The 19,459-nt window shown below is 31.1% G+C and overlaps 2 protein-coding genes across 15 annotated transcripts in view; one reads left to right on the forward strand and one right to left on the reverse strand.

The window, feature by feature from the left end:
* The window catches only part of LOC127073024 (heterogeneous nuclear ribonucleoprotein 27C-like), a 48,631-nt gene that overhangs the window by 764 nt on the left and 28,408 nt on the right, over positions 1–19,459 (reverse strand). For 2 of the 10 annotated variants that reach the window (XR_007785650.1, XR_007785647.1), the window contains 2 exons: positions 15,574–16,923; positions 13,211–14,866 (listed from right to left, as the gene is read on the reverse strand). The exons of 1 other annotated variant lie outside the window; for it this stretch is intronic. Coding sequence is in view for 5 of the 9 variants with exons in the window: in XM_051014001.1 (XP_050869958.1) it covers positions 18,589–18,722 (134 nt within the window). In the remaining 4 variants the exon portion in view is untranslated. Of the gene's footprint in view, positions 1–4,486; positions 4,659–13,210; positions 14,867–15,573; positions 16,924–18,029; positions 18,723–19,459 lie in introns of those variants that run through there. 7 more of the 10 variants (XR_007785648.1, XR_007785649.1, XM_051014004.1 and 4 more) reach the window with 7 other exon arrangements.
* LOC127073023 (ankyrin repeat and death domain-containing protein 1A-like) lies at positions 238–12,992 on the forward strand. 5 transcript variants are annotated; one of them, XM_051013995.1, is made up of 14 exons: positions 238–655; positions 2,507–2,691; positions 2,786–2,889; positions 2,983–3,081; positions 3,427–3,525; positions 3,803–4,054; positions 8,210–8,407; positions 8,926–9,024; positions 10,591–10,689; positions 10,789–10,887; positions 10,970–11,065; positions 11,144–11,378; positions 12,139–12,279; positions 12,370–12,992. In XM_051013995.1, exons 2-14 carry the CDS (start codon positions 2,592–2,594, stop codon positions 12,453–12,455), a joined length of 1,707 nt encoding a protein of 568 aa, XP_050869952.1. In that variant the 5' UTR covers positions 238–655; positions 2,507–2,591; the 3' UTR covers positions 12,456–12,992. The 5 variants fall into 5 exon arrangements, with proteins under 5 accessions (XP_050869952.1, XP_050869955.1, XP_050869954.1 ...); XM_051013998.1 differs by having other exon boundaries at positions 244–655; positions 3,854–4,054; XM_051013997.1 differs by having other exon boundaries at positions 260–655; positions 3,848–4,054.

The raw sequence follows: 19,459 nt of genomic DNA on the forward strand, positions 1-19,459 counted from the left end.
GAAAGGAAAAATTGTCTCCTGGAATAAAAAATTTAATCGTTATTTTGGATATATCATAATTCTCAAAACAGAAAATTCGTATATTTCCAGAATGACAAGCTCGTTGATAAGAATGATAAATAAAAAATGAACGAACTTAGTTACGAGCTTGATAGGATCGTTAAAATTGAAGTCAAGACCATAAAAAAGGTCATTTTTCTCTAGTAAATTTGCCCTCGAAATAGTGGGCGAGAATACCACGTGGCAGCGCTGCCGTCGACCTGACAATGCGACTGGCTCGGGGGTGAAATGGGGTTGATTTGACCAGTAGCATGTTGCCCTTCGTAACGTGAATGTCGACGTTCGCGTGCATCATGACGTGTCTAAAAATAAAACGTCAACGTAACGTTCGTTTCTGGTGTTGTTTGTCGTCCTTGTTCTTTTTCTGCGGTTGATTAATCATTAACATTTTGAAATACATTCGTCGATATTCCAAGAAAAAACTATCGTCGAAAAGGTTCTCCTGAATTTTTTGAAGAGATCTTGTAAGATGATTAATCATTATATCATATCGAGTCGAGATAATACAAAAAAAAGACGAAACAGATACGAAAAAGGGCGTGTAACATTCACGAAGAGAGTTCTAATGTTCTTGAAGTCGAGGACACACGAAAAGGTTCGTTCGTTTTGAATATAAAACCTAATTAATTCCTTCTCTGCTGTATAAATATCATACACACACACACACACGAACAACATATGTACACACACATACACACACACTCACGCACGTACGTACGACGCACGAATCACACACACACGCACGCGCGCGTACGTACACACACTCTCTCTCTCTCTTTCCTTCTCTTTGTTTCTGTACAGCCATTTGTTCAGCTTACCAAAGCGATTAAAGATCTTCATTTTTTTTCATTTTCGACAAAAATAAAATTCTCATCCGAGTAAAATATTCGTTTGTTTTGTTTATATTTTCTCTTTTACATTCGACGTTATCTAAGTCTCTCTTTCATTTCTTAATTTTCATTCTTTTTCTTCTACTCTTTTTTCTTTTCCTTGTTCACTTCTTCTGAACCGTAAATAAGCACTGTAAAGCTTCGTGTATATAGCACGAGTAGAAATAATGTATGTTGTGTGCGAGTATGTGTACAATTCTGGGTGGGTGGGTACATATACACTGTATATATTGGAGTGCTTTCACTGTACGTCGTTACATCGCTACGGAAAGATGTAGAGAAAGGAAAAATTTTTTCCTTACACGTTGTTGAAAAGCGCGTTTACCTCGGATTTCAGAGAGAAAGAGAGAGAGAGAGAGAGGGAGAGAGAGGGAGAGAGAAAGAGATAGATAGAGAGAGGGAGAGAGGGAAAGAGACGGAGATAGAGAGAAAGAAAGAGAAAGAGAGAGAGAGGGAGAGAGAGAGAGAGAGAGAGAGAGAGAGAGAAAGAAAGTTATTTCAACGGCAAAGGAAAAATATTGCTCCCGGCCAATTTTTGTAATATTACGAGTTTCCGATACAGAGAAAATCTCTGTCATGACGTTTCAACGTAAATTCAGATATTTCTATCACGAATGATGTCATTTCTAATTTCTCTACATTTAAAAAATTCTTTGATCGTCTATCGATTCTCAACTTCCGTTTAACAAATTTAACTAAAAATACATATATATTTTATTTTCTTTTAAATAAAAAAATAAAAAACATTAAAATTCGAAATCGTTTATTTTGATGCATGTTATGGAAAATAACTTATTGATATCTACAATTAGGTCAAGATATTTCGTAGAAGCAATTTTTTCTCCTTCGCATTCCAGTTTCGAACGTGTCGAGAAGTTTCGTCATCTTTCCATCACATCGTGCTAGGCATCGTAACGCGTTCTCTACGATTTACCTTTCCTTTCTGCCCAGTCACTCCCCCTGTCTTTTCCTACTACCACAAATTCAAAACGATTTATGACAGTGTTTCTCTTGCGATTCATTCGTTCTTCTCCATTCATTAAGTAATTCTATCTCAGTGGTACGAGACCGTTCTTTCACATGATATATATTATGTCTGTGTGTGTGTGTGGTGTGTGTGTGTGTGTGTAGCCACCACAGACACGCACGCACACACAGATACAAAGGATGAAACATTAAATAGAAACACCTTCATGTTTGATTTCACTTATAGTTCTGTACGATAATATTTTTAGAAAAGTTAAGTGATAGAAAAACTTACATTTTTAGTTCTCTTTAGAGATATATTTTATTTATTAAATTTTATTTAAATACTATACCCTGTATATATATTTTGGAAATGATGCGAGTAGTAGTCGCTGCATCATGTATGCATATTTATAAATATTTTCAAATAAATTGAAATATGCAGAAGCTTTTTGACATATCTCGAAAAAATGAACTTTTACCATTTTTTAAAACACACTTTTCATTCATACATATGTATGTATGTATATATAGTTCTCTTTGGAAATTTTGATCGTCATGATTCAATTTCTTTTCGTGTAACGACTTAGAATACTTTTACGTCCGCCTAATTATTTTATCGAGACCGACGCGAGGAAGAAAATAAGAAAAGAAATAACGAGAGAAACGAAGGAAATGATGGACAAAGAAGAAGCATCGAAGGGAAAAATTCCCACGCCTTTAAACATTAGCGAGGCGATTGAGAATGAAGTTTTGAATGAGAAAATGGCGCGAAGTAAGTTATCGGAAAGAGAATTAAATAAAAGAGCAATCTTCTTTTCTTTTCTTTTCAATGACTTTCTTGTTCTCTTTTTAATCTAATCAACAAGTACTCAAAAACGATCTTCTATTGCACGAGGCCGTGATAAAAAACGAAGCGGAATCAGTCGCAAAGGTGCTGAAGGAAGATGTCGACGTTGATTCAAGAAATAACGTAAGACATTGAAATATAACATTAACATTAAAAACGTTTGCAAACTGAATAGATTAAAATAAACAAACGAGTTTCTTAACGATAAATTTGTAGTATGGTCGTGCGCCTATTCATTGGGCGGCTTCGAGAGGGAACACGGAAATCATCGAGATGCTGATTCAAGCGAAATGTGACATTGAAGCGAAAGATAAGGTAGATTAACATTCGTATTATGTGTATAAATTGATAATCACGTGTCATCAATTTTACAAGAATGTTCTCTATCGTATAAAATTGATTAGAACATTAAAATGAGAACAGTATAATTGTGTCTAACATAGTTTCGCGTTTATATCGGTTTCCGTATTAAACTTCGAAGTCAAAAGACGTACTAATTTATTCATACGTAGTACGACTGAAAGTGGTTATGACTCCAGAACAATGAACGGTACTTTCAGAAGCGTGCGAAATACAGCTGGAAAATTTCATGACACCTGGAGTTATACGATCTCCCTCATAACTTGAATGTTATAGAAATTTAAATACTGCTTCTTTCAGTATGGTATGCGCCCATTGCATATGGCTGCATGGTACGGACACCAGGATGCTGTGAAAGTTTTGATCAATGCTGGTGCTAATGTTTCTGCAATTAACAAGGTAGCCAATAACGATGAATAATTTGATTAATTCTTAATTATTAGTCATATTATTTAATTGAATTTTTTATTTGTATTTTATGAGCGATCAATTATTAATTATTTGTCATGTTATTTCATTGTATTTTATATTTATATTTAACTGTATTTTCTAATCGATCAATTTTTATGTTATTTGTTATATTATTTAATTGTATTTGTATTCATTTTATTCTCTCACGACTGTATGTTTATGTTTTTGTTTTGTATTATTATTACTTTTCGTTCGACAAAAATAGGAGAAAGAAAGTCGTTTTTTTTCTTTCTGTCTGTGTTTGTCACAGAAACAGTACACTTTACTAATGTGTGGTGCTCGGGGCAACAACGTCAATGTCGTGCAATATCTTGCGGAAGCCGTGGAATCGTTGAACGGAGATGCAATGGATTACACTGGTGCAACTGCTCTACATCATGCAGCTGTCGCCGGTCATCCTGGCGTAATATCGGCGATATGTAACATTCCACGAATAGAATTGAATGCAACGGATAAGGTAAGAATATTTTTACTTTCTTATTTCATAATCATTTAGGAAGGAAATTGTTATTTTCATAGAAACTCGGATAGAAAGAGAAAAATACAAGAAAATTTGTTCTAATTCATTTAGAGACGTTTTTTTGCAGAAACGTGTTATTATTATAAAAAGAAAAAACACAAGAAAATTAGTACTTATTTATTTAGAAATATATATATTTTTTAATATGTTATTATTATAAAAAGCAAAAAAAAAGAAAATTCAGATATTGATTTATTTATAAATATTTTTGTTAAAACCGTGTTATAATTACAGAAAAAAATAAAATGACAAGAAAATTCGTAGAAATTCATTTAGAAACATTTTTAATCTTTGTTAGTCTCAAAGCAAGTTTCTCTTCAAGGTATCGAGATTGTAATGTAACGTGTATCCTTTGATCTATTTGATTAGCTTTAGTCGGTTATAAGTAGGTCAGGTTGAACCATTATTCTATTCCACTACCAGAGAAGTAGATCTTTTTTTGAACGTCGATCACAGAACATCCTTAGCCGGGAAATAACTTTCATCTCCCATGAGTCAAGTTCCATCTCGAGTGCATGTTACAGCGGATGTATATGTGTATCTACGTGCATAATTCAATTTTGACTTTAATTTATCATTACTCAACGTACATACAAGCATATTCATTTAATAACACGGAATAATCAATTTTAAGCAACGTATTGATCGTTTCTGACGTTTTATTAACAGTATGTTGATGTTCGACAGACTTCGAGAAAATTGAGAATGTTTTTACTATCTTCTAGTTTGAATTCTTTCAAGTACTATCAAGCTTTGAAAAATTGAGTGCTTTCCAGAAAAATCAAGCTTTCCAAAATTGAATGTTGGAATTCTTGAAAGATATTTCTAATTTACAAGAATTAATCGATATTTGTTGGGATTAAAATTTAATTATTATAATAACAGTAATAATAATAATAATAACCGCAGGGCAGCTTGTGGCGAGTTGGTGATTGGCGACATCACGGACCCAAGTGCTTCTGAGGACTTATAAAGATCCTTATCTCTGGCTTGCCTTAGCCGACCGGTTAAAGTGGAGTACATATATGCTCGAAGGGTGAAAATGTTAAAATCATAAAGGCTGGAAGTAGCCTCAGTGAAACTGCAGCACAGCTCTATAATTTGTTCAACGAGATAAAACAGGAGACATAAACAAAATGCGTGTTAAGCACGTGATAAATGCATGGGACTCCAGTTATTGGCTGGTCAATTGTTGAATTCAGGAACGCATTCACGTAAATCCCTTTTAGGACTTCCTTTAACTTTTTGTCCGAAAAATGTTACAATATTTAAAGGTTGTGAATATATTCCTGATCTGATCATGTTCCCATTACGTGCATTTGTTTACTGACTCGTATCGTTGAACAGACTGTACACTTTTAGCTGCTCACATCTACGTTGCCTATCTGCAAAGCGGGTCTATTTAGTGAATAACGAATCATCATCTGCCAATTCGTTGTGGATTTTAAAATTCTGGATATGGCAGATGTCCGTTGTGTCAAATCAATAATAGCCCAGACAGACCAATCTATATTATAACGCAATAGCCTAGTGATTTATTAAAGTGAAACTTTTTTAACCACGGTAGCGTAAGTTTACTTGGGCGGAACAAAAAGTGAAAAGCTTTTCCTAAGAAATCGAAAGTGAAAAGAGAGGGGAATGTTCCTACTCTCTCTACTTCATACACGTCACAAACTTGTGCGCTCGGTACTAGCTGTATATGTACTGAACGCTTTTGCAGTATAATGTGTTGACAAGTATTTGTCGAAAATTGTGAAATTTTGTTAGTTTTAATATGATATAACAAAAGAGCACCGAATGTATTCGTACTGTTTACATCAAGGCAAACGATTTGAGTCGAACAACAGTGCCTTTAGGAAGACGAACATCTAGTATCTGCCTTAATCATCGCTATTCACAAATCTCAAGGAGATATTTTCAGTTAGGTTATTTATGAATACAGCAAGATAATCAAGGTGGAGTATGTAACTTTATCACGAAATACTCACATCAATGGATACTATATCGTTACAGAAGATGATAATCTAAAATTTCATCATATTCGAAAACCGAATTCAATGGCTTGTTTACAAGATGAGTTTTGTAACTGAATCTTAATTGATTATTAACATTGGACAGTTTTAATCGATTTTATGATGGACAAAAGAGGCCTTTCACTTTGCTCATTTAATTCCTAAAGTCTATGGACTTAGTCTGTAGATATGAACGAGACAGTGATGCAACGATCAATGATGCAACTTATCAATGCTCTCTGATAATGTAACTTCTTGCTATTATCAGAAACATGACTGAAGAATGAAATAGGGATAAACATTCATAATATTGGTTGTGTTGTACAATTTAAACGTTTAAATATGAGAATTGAGATAACGATTTACAACAATGCAAATGATGTGACGATTGTTATGACTCATAACAAGGATTTGAATTTAGAACAAATTAATTCAATGGATGTCCATTCTACAGGGATTAGTGATCTTTTTACATGATCAATGTCAACTGGATAATGGATAAACGATTCTCATGATCGTCATTTACATATCGTCGAACAAAAACGTCAATGAAAACATTGCATTTATTTATGAAGTCTTGCTGTTATACACTAATGAGGATGTAAAATTATTAAGAAGAAATTTGGACAAATTATCAATGATTTTCAGTGATGATTTCAACATCAGTTTTTGTCCAGAAGAAGTACAACCACTGATCGCATTCTTAGAGGAAAAATTCAATTTAAAATTAAATACTGATAGAAAAAAATCTCCTATCAGGTCGCACGCTATAATTGATACAATATTTGAGTGCTATTTAGACAATTTACAGTTGAAAATATTTATATCTTATTTTAGTTATCATAAGTCCATAATTTCGTCCTTAAAGTATGAATTGATGGAGATTAATGTGAATAAAGATTTAAATATTTAATTTGATTACGTTATGTTTATTTAATTTATATACTGAATTATCATTTCCTAATCCTAATATCCTAAAATTTATTCACATTAAAAAAAATTAAAAATTTTTCATTTATAAAAATAACGATAAAAGTTTCACTTCTAACGCATGGGAGTTGCGCCCTTTAATTTTTTTAATTTTCATTTTAATAAAAATAATATACTTTCCATTGCAATGTTTCACAATCTTTCTTTGTGTTAAATTAGTTCTCATAAATTCTTTAAAGATCTGGGCTTTTTGGTATTTGAAAAAATATACCTAAAAATAACAACTACAGTAACAGCAACAACAACAACGATAATCATAATAATGATAGATATATTATCAAAGATCTCAATATAAGGATAAACAAATGTAAGCTATACAAACAAGTAGAAACAATAGATCATATCACAGGCGAATATGATGAAGAACACAGAATACATCAGAAGATACGATAACGTAGCGAAAATCATCCATCAAGAGTTGGCCGACACGACTCATACAACAGTACACATCCATATACAAATGCACATCGCAGAATGAACTAAAATACGATAAATATAAGACATACTGAAATAGAAGCATCACTACTGACAAAATAATACCGACACGATAGACCACATTAATCCATAAATGAAAGAAAATAACACAACAGGGACGAAAATAGAAAAATAGATTCAATTGATTGAGAAAATCAGAGAGTTATGGCATCAAGAAAAAGTTGAAATAATTCCGATCATATTGTCAAACACAGTTATACTATATAATATTTATCAATACATTCGCACACTACAACTACGCTCAAACACGTAAATACAGTTACAAAAATCAATAATCCTGGATACTTGTACAATCACAAGAAAATTTCTATATATTCTATAAACAAACAGCCACAGAGAAAATACGCTTGACTACGGCTCGTATGATTTCATATTCCTAACTAAATACAAGTTTGAGAAGAAATACAGAAATAACAACAACAACAAGAATAAATAATAAATTGGATATGATAAATTGAAATAAATAATTTAATTAAAAAATTAAATTAGGATGATTTATATTTTTCAAATTTGTAACTCTATTTATGGATTCTTATAAATTAAAACATTTTTTTAAAGATCGTTCATCATCTTTATTTAACGAACGATCTTTCAGATAGGACAAACACCGATACATTGTGCTTGCTCGGAGGAACATTTGGAAGCCGTGGAGGCTTTGATTGGCTTAGGAGCGAACGTGAACGCTCAGGACAATGAAGGAAATACACCGCTTCATGTAGCGACACGAATGAGGCAGATTGAAATGGTTCAACTTCTATTGAAAGCTGGGGCAAATACCGAGTTGACCGATCAGGTATATCAATAATTGATTTCGTTAATAATTCAGCTTGTACGTCCAATCGATTCATGTTTATTGTTAACTCGTTAATTCGTTCTTATTTTCAATTTTTTACTTTTTACTTTGACAAAAAAAGAAAAAAAAAGAAAAGAAAGAGAAAGAGGAAGAATGAAAGGAGTGAGTGAGTGAGTGAGAGAGAGAGAGAGAGAGAGAGAATTTATTGAACGAATTAAAAGAAAAAATGACATTATGGCCTTATATGTTGAATTTCTTCAATTTAAAAAATTTTTCATAAATTCAGTTTGATTAATATTTACAGTTTTTCTTATTAATTTGTTTCTAGTAATTTTTATTGTCTTTAATATTTCTAATTTTAATTTATAGTTACTTTATCTATCAATATACTTAATCAATCGTTACTCTATACATTAATATATAAAAATTACTTGCAATCTCTTGACTTTATCGAAAAAGATAATGAGAGAAAGAGAGGAGAGAAACATTAGACTCGGTATCATGATAAAACTTCTCAGATGGGTTTCACTCCGCTTCACCTAGCAGCGAGCCACGGTTGCAAGGGTATCTTGGATTCACTCATACAAAATGGTGCAATTTTGAACAAACAGTGCAAGGTAAGATAAGAGAAATGAAAATCAATATTTTAAACAAATAAAATAACTAATTGAACAAATAGAGTGCTAAATTTATTAATACGAAATGATGCATTTTTTTAGGCCAAAAAATAAACTATATATGAAAATTTAGATATTAAATAAATTCATTATTAATAATAAATATTTAATAATTGAAACTCTATATATATATAAATATTTATTATATTTATTATATATCTAAATTCTTATTATATAAATTATTAAATAAATATGTTAATATCACATTTATTTAACATAATATTTTTTTATATATTTATAGCTATAAATATATAAAATATATATAACAAATATATATAAAGCATATAATAAAACATATATAAAGTGTTGCATATAAAGTTTTACACGATTATTTTCTGAATTATCCGTTATTCAAAAAAATACTTCAAGCAGAACATATTTTGTCTCGAGGGAGACATCTTGTAACGATTACAAATCTAGGTGGACGTATCTCTGAAATTTCAAGATGACTCTTGTTTTTCTTTTTAATGGAATTGTGTTTCACTTAGATGCGTAACCCGTTTCCTGACGATTTCATCCATTTATAATATGTTGGTCTTTTAAGGTTATCCAAAATCTTTTATTGCTATTTAAAACTTTGTTGAATATTCATAAAATTTTGTTTAGTGAAGTATTTCGCCGATTTGATCTCCAAACAAATCGAAATCATATTAATGATGCGATCAATCGATATTCTTGTTTTTAAATATAGGATATTTGCTGTTAGATATATATTGTAATTGAAAAAGTATTATTACAATTCGTATAACAAGTTCTCCCTTTCGATAGCGATTTATTTTACGACGACTCAAGTTTTTTGGGAAGAACTCACTACTTTTAATAATATGAAGAATCGTATCGAATGTCTGCCAACAAATTAACTTTTAAAAGAATTATCATTTAGTGATAGAGTAAATCATTGTATTGACATCCAGGATTATCTTTTTGAATACAGGAGATAAGGAACAATCTCTGGATGTACAATGAAAATAAATTTTGAACGGTAATAAATGATCTTACATTGAAAGATAAATATATTTAGATCGATTAATTCGTCATGTAATAAGCTTTAATTAAGGAAAAATATATAATTCCATTTAAAAAATAAGAATCACAATAAAGTCCCGGAGACACATTCGTCTAGACAAAATTTATGCTCATCACAGGAAATCATCCTCATAACAAAATAAATTTTGATTGAAACATTTTTTCTATAATAAATAGTTTGAGAGATAATTGAATATGAAAAATTGAATGATAATGAAACATTTTAAATGGGATATATATATGTGTATATATATATATATATATATAATCATATATATATAATATGTATATATAAATATATATGTATATATATTTATTATATTAATAAATATAATAAAATATATTTATTACTAATAAATATAAATATATATAAATAAATTTATACATAATGTATAAATATAAAATATATTTATATCGAACGAAATAAACAATTACGTGTATATACATTAATTTTTTTTTCTTTTATATACGTATATACAGAATGGAAATACTGCATTACATTTGGCGTGCCAAAATAATGAAGTGGACACAGTGGAAATATTGATAAACAAAGGTGTTGACCTTAATTGCTTGAACTTGGTAGGTCGTAAAAGAATATCATTGAAAACATGTATATACATATATATCCGTCTTCTAGTATGCATTTTTCATTTCAACGTTTATCTTACTTATATATAGAGAATGCAATCACCGATACACATTGCAGCTGAAATGGGACACACTGACATATGCGAGTTGTTGCTCGCGTCAGGTGCGAATATCGAGCAAAGAGAACAGGTAGAACGATTGATCTCTTGCGATATAGAATTTTCTTTTCATTTTGTTTTCTTTAATCTTCTTCGTTGTCATTATCTTTCAGAGTGGTCGAACACCGCTTTATATCGCAGCAAGGGGTAGTTTCACAGCTATCGTCGATATGATCATTAAAACTGCACGATTGGATTACCCGACACCAGTGAGTTCTTTATCTAATTACACTAATTTATTTATATATTTTCTTTTATTTTAAATAAATTACTTTGTTTGTTGTTAGGAGAATTCAGATTCGGATAAGGAAGTTCGTGAATTAACGCCAGCACGAAGACGTTGGAGAGAAGGTTCTCGTGGTGGAAGCGTGTGTAGTAGTAACAGTGCACTTACTGAACCAATTCGATCAGTTTTATGGAAGCTGGCGTATAAGCAGTTGGGACCAGAAGATTGGAAGAAATTGGCTCTACATTGGGCTTTTAGTTATGAACAAATTAAGGCTATCGAACATCAATATACTGGTATTAAACAAATTTCCTTATTTACTTTTGATGAGGAGAGAATTATTAGAAAGAAACGTGTTGTTTATTTCATTTTTAAACAATATTTTGCAATCGGTGGACCGTGGATTGCTAAGATTACTTAGCACAATAATAGATGGATAATCTTTTATTTGAAAATATATCTTATTAATTATTGGATATTTAATTTAGAGATATATTATATCTTTATGATATTATAAATATAGTGACACACACATACATGTATATATAGTATACATAGTGTACATACACACATATATATATATGTACATATATATCTTTATATATTATTATTATATATTACATTATTATATAATATATAATGTATAAAAATACTTTTATTAATTGGATCATCATTTTATCAATTAATGGTAAATGTTTTGTAAAATAAATAGTCAGTATATATAAATATTTTGATCAGTATAAATAATTGTGTCAGAATTGTGTCTGGATTAGATCAAATTTACACATATTTTATTATAAATATAGATCATTTATTTAAAATACTAATGCAATAAATAAGAACTATATAAAAATATATTAATTATATAATATTGTATAATATTATGTATAAAGATATATTATTTATATATTTTTTTTACATAATATATCTTTAAATCAAATATTATAGTACATAAATATATAGATAAATTAGAAAATAATCCACGGACTGCGTTAAAAAAAAAGTTGAAAAATATTGTGATAAACTAAGAACAGTTATGCAAAAAAGACGATAAAGTTGCGATCGCAGGACCCTCGAGTTACAAGGAGCACGGATTTCGGATGCTGATGATTTGGGCCTCGGGATTAAATTCGGAAGCACCATTGGTCAAAGAATTGTGCGAGGCTTTGCAAGCCGTTGATAAGAAGAGTGTCGCTGGTAACAGAAGTTAAATTTCTTTTTGAGAGAGAGACAATCACACATAATTGATTAAAGAAGATACATTGCCTTATTGTTTATCTTTTTCAGATTCCATTCGAAAGCAGACGAATCTGGAGAATGACGCAAAATTGAATTCGAACAAACAGAGTTGTCACGAATGCTTGATAGTATGAAAATCCTTCTTCTTCAAGAACTATTATGATTGTTTTAATATAATGATCGAATGTTGTTACGTCCATTCTTATATCGTTCGTTATTGATAAAAAATGTCGCACTTTTTACAAAACTTATTATTCACCAAAAACGAAGAGTTTTTTGAAAGGTATTCAATGTACTTCGAATAGTCTTTGTATAATCTATATATATATATATATATATATATATATATATATATATGTATGTATATATATATATAATCATTCATACATATCGATAATAGATCATTATTACTTGTAAGTTTTACGAGACTCGTTCGATTTATCTTTAGCACGATAAGTTAAGATTATCATCGAATTTATCAATTAAGAATGGAATACTTACTAAACAAAAGTAATGTATATATGACACACACACACACACACACACACACACACACACACACACACACACACAATCTGTGTATATATCATCAATTATGAAGATTGGTGTCATTTTTTAGAAACATAGACAATTTCCAACAGAAATACATAAAGATACTTACCATCAAATAATCTTCTTAGTTTCCTGAGTATACATTTGTTTGGATTTTATAAATTTATATCGCAAATTTATCTTGTATGATTTATGGAAAATCGTTACAGTAAAGTCACTTCGTCGGAAGATAAAGTGCAGACTGAATGATCGATATAATATAATTAAATCGAGGTCAATAAGGACAAGTTTCAAAAAGAAAGGATAATGAAAAAAGAAATTGAACAAAAGAAAGTGATTTCTATTAAAATGTGAACGTTTATTATTCATATTCATCGCGTGGAATATATTTACCTGTATTACTTTACAGAAGAACGAATCTCTCCTTGCTTTTTCTTTTGCATCATTTGTAACAAAATATTTTGGATAATATTAATAATATTAATAATAATAATAATAATAATAATAATAATAATAATAATAATAATAATAATATTAATAATAATAAAGTATTAGTACTAATGACGATAATAATAATATAATAATAATAATAATAATATTAATAATAAAGTATTAGCATTAATAATAATTAGTAGTAGTAATAATAATAATTATATATATCATCGATGACGTGCAATGAGGTCGGTGGTGTCATTATTATTATTATTTATTAACACGGAAGGTATTTACGCGCGCGTCTCTGTGTGATGCGTGCGCGCATATATTTGTGTGTTATTTGTTTGTTCGTTTATTTATAAATTTCTTGTTATCAGACACGATCGAGTTTTGCTTGCAAATACAACGTAGATTTATTGATGCTCGGTTGACGATGACGACGACGTTGACGATGTACGGAAAGGGAAATAGATTCTGAAACATAAAAAAAATCGCGACGTAAGGTGAAGAAGAAGGCTGGCTGTAGAAAATTTCAATTGAGTAATACTTATATATTTACAATGGTACGACCCAATGAAAAATTCGACAGGGCCTTACGTCACGATTTTTTTTCCTATTTTTCTTAATCAATTTCCCCCAAAGATTATACATACATATGTACATTGTACATATACGTACGTACCAAACAATCGGTCACGGTTTAGTGACTCTTTTTCGTTTGTTATCTTCTTTCTCGCTGCTTTATATCTTTTTTCTTTTATTTTTTATCAATCGATAAAGTTTCGAAATAAATCGTAATAAATATATCAAAGACATAAACACTCTTTTCGGTTTTACATATGTGATCGTAATCTCTTACGTATTATTGATAATCCTATCTCAACCTTGATTCATTTTTTAAAATTTTAACGAACAGACATCTTAACATACAAAAATTATTATATTTCTATACGTATTGATCACATATATCAATATATCAACGATCAAAAAAATCATGATCACTGACTCTATCGAATCATATTTTTTTTCCTGCTTTTCTCTTTTATTTTTAGAGAAGGACACAACACGAATATTTTGAACTTTTTCAAATCCTTTCAACGTAACGGTCGTCGATTATTGCTCTTATGGGTATAAATATGCCAATGAGAATCATTGAATTATATTCTAATACACGAAGGAACTCCGTTTCACTTTCGGAATGATAGCACGAAGATAAAGATAAATGGAAAGCGAAGATTAAAAAGGGAAATGAAGAAAGGAAAAAGCAAGTTAAGGCATTAAGAAATATAGGGGAAGAGGAAATGATCAATTTTAACAGAATTAGAGGGAAAGAGAGAAGGAGGGAGGAAGGGAGGAAGGGGGAGGGAGAGGGAGAGAGAGAAAGTAAAGAGAAACGCGACATTTCTGCAGAAAATTTGCTGAAGCATAGTTATTGCGCGCTCTCTGTTCCTTTCTTCCTTTTCCTATTTATTTTTCTTTCTTTCTTTTTTACCTCAAGTCCACAAGCCTCGCATCATCCAGTCAGAAAAATGAACAGGACGTCTAGGAAATAAACTTCCTACGGCAGAAATGGAAAAAACAAAGGATTAGGTTCGTTCGTTTATGTTCTCTTGCAAATGCATGACATTTAACAGAAGAAAAAAAAAAAGAGAAAATAGCAAAGGAAAAAATTAGGGTGGATATCGGAAGAGGATGATAGTTCTACAATGAAAATATTTTTCATTCATTTTTCTGTTTCTCTTGTCACGTTACGTTACGTTACGTTACGTTACATTACGCTACGTTACGTTACGTTTTGCGATAGGAAAGAAATGTGTGCGTATTTTTGAAATCAGATTTCGTAAAATTCAATACGCAGAAAAATTCTGATGAATCTTCCCTACTTCAGCCGAGAATATTTGTCTTTTCGAAAAAGAAGAGAGTAAAGGAACAAGTGAAATAGAGAGATAGAGGGGGGGAGAGAGAAGGAGAGGGGGGGAGAAAGAGAGAGAGAGAGAGAGAGAGAGATTCAAATGCAGAAATGTCGCGCCAGATTGAAAAAAATCGTTTCCTTTCGCATTGTCGTTATCCTTCTGATTATATACTTATCTCTACATATCTTTCACTCTATAAATATCTTTCTATGTATCCTTGCGTGTATCCGTGGATATACACGCAAACACGCACGCACGCACACATAAACATTTACACGCGCATTATTATCATATTATCGGTGTAAAACACTTATCCTAGTCTTAATATTAGACGATCACTCGAGATCCTTACTTTTCTTTCTTTCTCCGACCTCACTAAATCCTTCCAAATGTGTGTGTGTATGTGTGTGTATATATATAATATATATATATACATATAATATGTAGTGGTAATCATTCATCGGAATCCTCGTGCTCGCATGGATCGTTCCAAGATGGACATCTGATAAACATCTTGCTCACATATCAGCTTAGAACAGCTTAGATTTTTAACGTCGATCAATATCAGTCGATCGTCTTTCTCCATTTTCTCACTGCCTGATGATTCAAAAAAGATGACTTCCGGAGAACACGCACGCACGCAAGAGAAGAATACGTTAACAAATGTGACATTTTTATAATCTATAAAAGGAAGCGAAAAGAGATCGAAGATGAAGAGGGAGGAGGAGTGGGAGAGAGGTAGTGATTAGACTCGTGTCGTCAGAGTCGAACTTCTTACGCACTTTTATCAGGGCTTTTCTTCTCCATGTGCTTTTCCTTTTTCTCTCCTTCTATCAAGAGTAGTTTTTTGTCCTTTTGTCATTATTATAAAATTGTCTAATATATCTTCTTCGATTCTCGAGGAATCTTCTTCATTGGAAGAAAAAGAATAGATTTTTCCATATCACTGTCTATCTCTCTCATCTCGTTAACCCTCAGAGATTCATGGATCGCAATTTTCATAATTACTTCGTTGTCCTTTTCTATCCTTCCTTCGAAAGAACAGGACGTATACTACTACGAGAATATAATAGTGTAGTTTTGCTAGGCTATTTAATCCGCATGTATCGGATCTTCAACTGGAAGTACGAAATAAAAGAAAAAAAATTTGTTTGAAATGAAAAAAAAGAAGAAATAAAAGGAGAAAAGTAGGACGCATGAAAGATCGCTAAAAAAAGTCTTCTTTTTCGCTGGCTATAAAACAAAAATAATGTCCAGTTGTAATCATCGGGGAGGTATGATCATAGGAGATAGAAGTTTGTCTTCTTCTTCAAAAAATTTCAAAAGAACTTCCTTCAAAAAACAATGTGTTTGCGCGCGCATGCACTTATTACTGACGGTCGATCATTCAATAAATAAGAAGCGTAGAAGCAGTGATAATAATATCAGAAGTAATAGTTCTGATGTTGGTGGTAGTAGTAGTAGTTGTGTAGTGGAAGTAGTAGAAGCAGAAGAAGAAGAAGAAGAAGAAAAGAAGAAAATCCTTATTTTTCAAAAGCGAGGCATAATTTGTCTTATCCTTCTTAGCGACGGTAGGGATGGTAATTGTTGAAGCTCGACGAGGTGCCTGAGTAACCCCTTTGGGGTCCACCCCCACTGTAGCTGTCGTTCGTTCCTGGTGCAGCAGGAACACTCGCTAGGCTCGAAGATCCGTATCCGGTGCCTGTTAGAATCGCACAAAAGAACATAGTACTGTGTGCCAGGATGCGACAAGGACGTAAGCGGAAAAGAAGATGGATGTGAGCTGGTAAGATATGAAAAGGGCTATGAAGAAGATAGTGGATGTTGGGTTGGGGAGTAAGGGTTGAGCATTGGTGCGTAGGTGCTAGATTTTTGTCATCTATCGACACGACAATTCGCCCGTTTTTTTCTTTCTCTTTTCTCGTTTTACCGTTTATCTCTCTCTCTCTTTCTCTCTCTTCAATTTTAATTTTATTTTTTGTATTTTACTTTCGAATTATTTTCATTGTTTTTTAATATAATGTAATTTTCAAATTAAGCAAGTTTCCCGATTACTTCTAAGAAAATTAGAAGCCAAATTAGAAGGACGAGAAGAAATTAAAGAGCAAATTCGATCTATTATTCATTTTTTTGCAAAAGTAATTTCAATCGAAAATAATTTTAATTCTTGTGAAACGTTTTTATCGGATGTTAGAGAGTAGAAATTAATTCGATCGGAAAGATATTAAATACAAGCTCAGTTAAAAACAAGAAGGACCGAAGAAGGTGGAGGACGAATTTTTGGGAGATGTATGTTCGTTAATAGCGTTCTTCTTTTATCATTGACGTTCGTTGTTGAAAAAGAAAGCGAAAACAAAAAAAAATTAAAAAAAAAAAAAAAGAAAGAGAAAATAGTAGATTAAAAACAATAGAGTGATGCAGAGATTAGGATTTCGCGAGAGTGAAAAACTATAATAATATAGAGTAGAAGTTTTGAACAAACACTTGCCATACGATTTTTTTTATCTCTTACCAAGTTTATCAAATACAAAAAACGAAGTGTTTAGGAAACTTCGTTGATCGTTAACGTTCTCTTAAAATAAATCTAGATTCTCTTAATATCATGATCCTAAGTTTAACACGCTGTGTATAATATTCGTCGAAAAAAGTAAAAAAGAAAAAGGAAAAAAAAACAATAAATAAAATAAAATAAATGTGAGAAAAAATGAAAGAAAAAACAAGCGAAATGTATATATCGAGAGAGGATCGGCGGAAATAATCGGACGAAAGTCACACATCATCGATCGGCGAGCGTACAAAGCTAAATGCTTAAAAAGTTAAATCGTATGATTTAATGTTAAATCTTAATAAAGAAATTCGTACGACTAAACAACAGGATTTCCTTAGTTAATCTTAATTTTAAATAGTCGACGCGCGTGTCGTCTTCCTCGCCGTATTCGTTCGTTTTATGTACGTATTTTATGTATATATGTGTGTATGTATATAGATGTATATATATATATACATATATATATGTATATATATGTATATATATATATATACATATATATATAAATATATATCGATAACTTAACTTCCTTAATAATCACGCTACAAGAAGCTAGTCGAACTCGAAGGTCGTTTCTATAAAATAACTTATACTCGTAAGTATATAAGTATAATCAAAATTTCATAGATCGATATCTCGAAAACGTAGAGAGATAAGAGAAGAAAATTATCTTTAATAAGATTTCTATTACCTTCGTTTATAAGTATTAAGGGCACGTGATCGAAAGAAACTCTTTTCTCTCTTTCTCTTCCCTACCCTCTCTACGTGAATCTTTATCTAGGATCTAAGTTTCTTATGTTGTCAACTTCTCATCGATAATTAGCGCCTATAGGGATGATAGTTCGTGTGTTGAGTCAAGGAAAATCGTTGAGGTCCTGGGGCTGCGTCTCCGTTTGGAATGAATGTCGGACTTCCGGTTTCGGTATTTTTGAATTTTGGGATCGGAGAGGTGTCTGCGGGAAAAAAATAGGATAAAGGTAGGATTATTTCCATGTGATGCGTATATATGTGTCTATCATAATGATGTCTTAAGATTCGAGCTAATTTAAAAAAAGAAAACAAAAGGATGCTTCTCTCTAAAGGAAACGGACAGTCTGAACTTACTTTTGAACAGGGATTAAAGACAGTTTCGAGAGTTGAAAAAATGTTATAATCGTTATGGATATTCTTTAGAACCAGTATTATATAGATTCTATAATTGTTATTTTTCGATTTTTTATTGGTTACAGTTTGGTTCTATTTAATATATAATAGATATATTCTTATACATATAGGAGTTTTATTTTAGTTTTTTTGATTTTCTTATTGATTGCAAAAATGTTAATATATTTGAAATTTTGATGTGAAATCGATAAAAAGAAAAAGTAGGATTAGTTAGTCATTTATGCTAATATTGCTATTTTTAAAGTAAATATTTAATTAATCAAAATTTATCGTTTTCCAAATAATTCCAAAGCAGTCATCGGTTCATATGCAGATTCACGTTATTTGGATAATTTGAAAAAACTCAAGGACACAGCAAAAAAATCTTATTGTTGTTAAACATTTACTGAACATTCCTAAAGTAAAGAAATGTTCAGATAAAACATTCTACATTTTTTACTCGTACATGAAAACAATCGTGAATAAAAAATCGAACAATCCATTTCTTTGTCAGTAATACGAGTGAAACCAATCAGAGTGCCGAATC

The sequence above is a fragment of the Vespula vulgaris genome, chromosome 2 (assembly GCF_905475345.1).
Source record: "Vespula vulgaris chromosome 2, iyVesVulg1.1, whole genome shotgun sequence".
Lineage (NCBI taxonomy): Eukaryota > Metazoa > Arthropoda > Insecta > Hymenoptera > Vespidae > Vespula > Vespula vulgaris.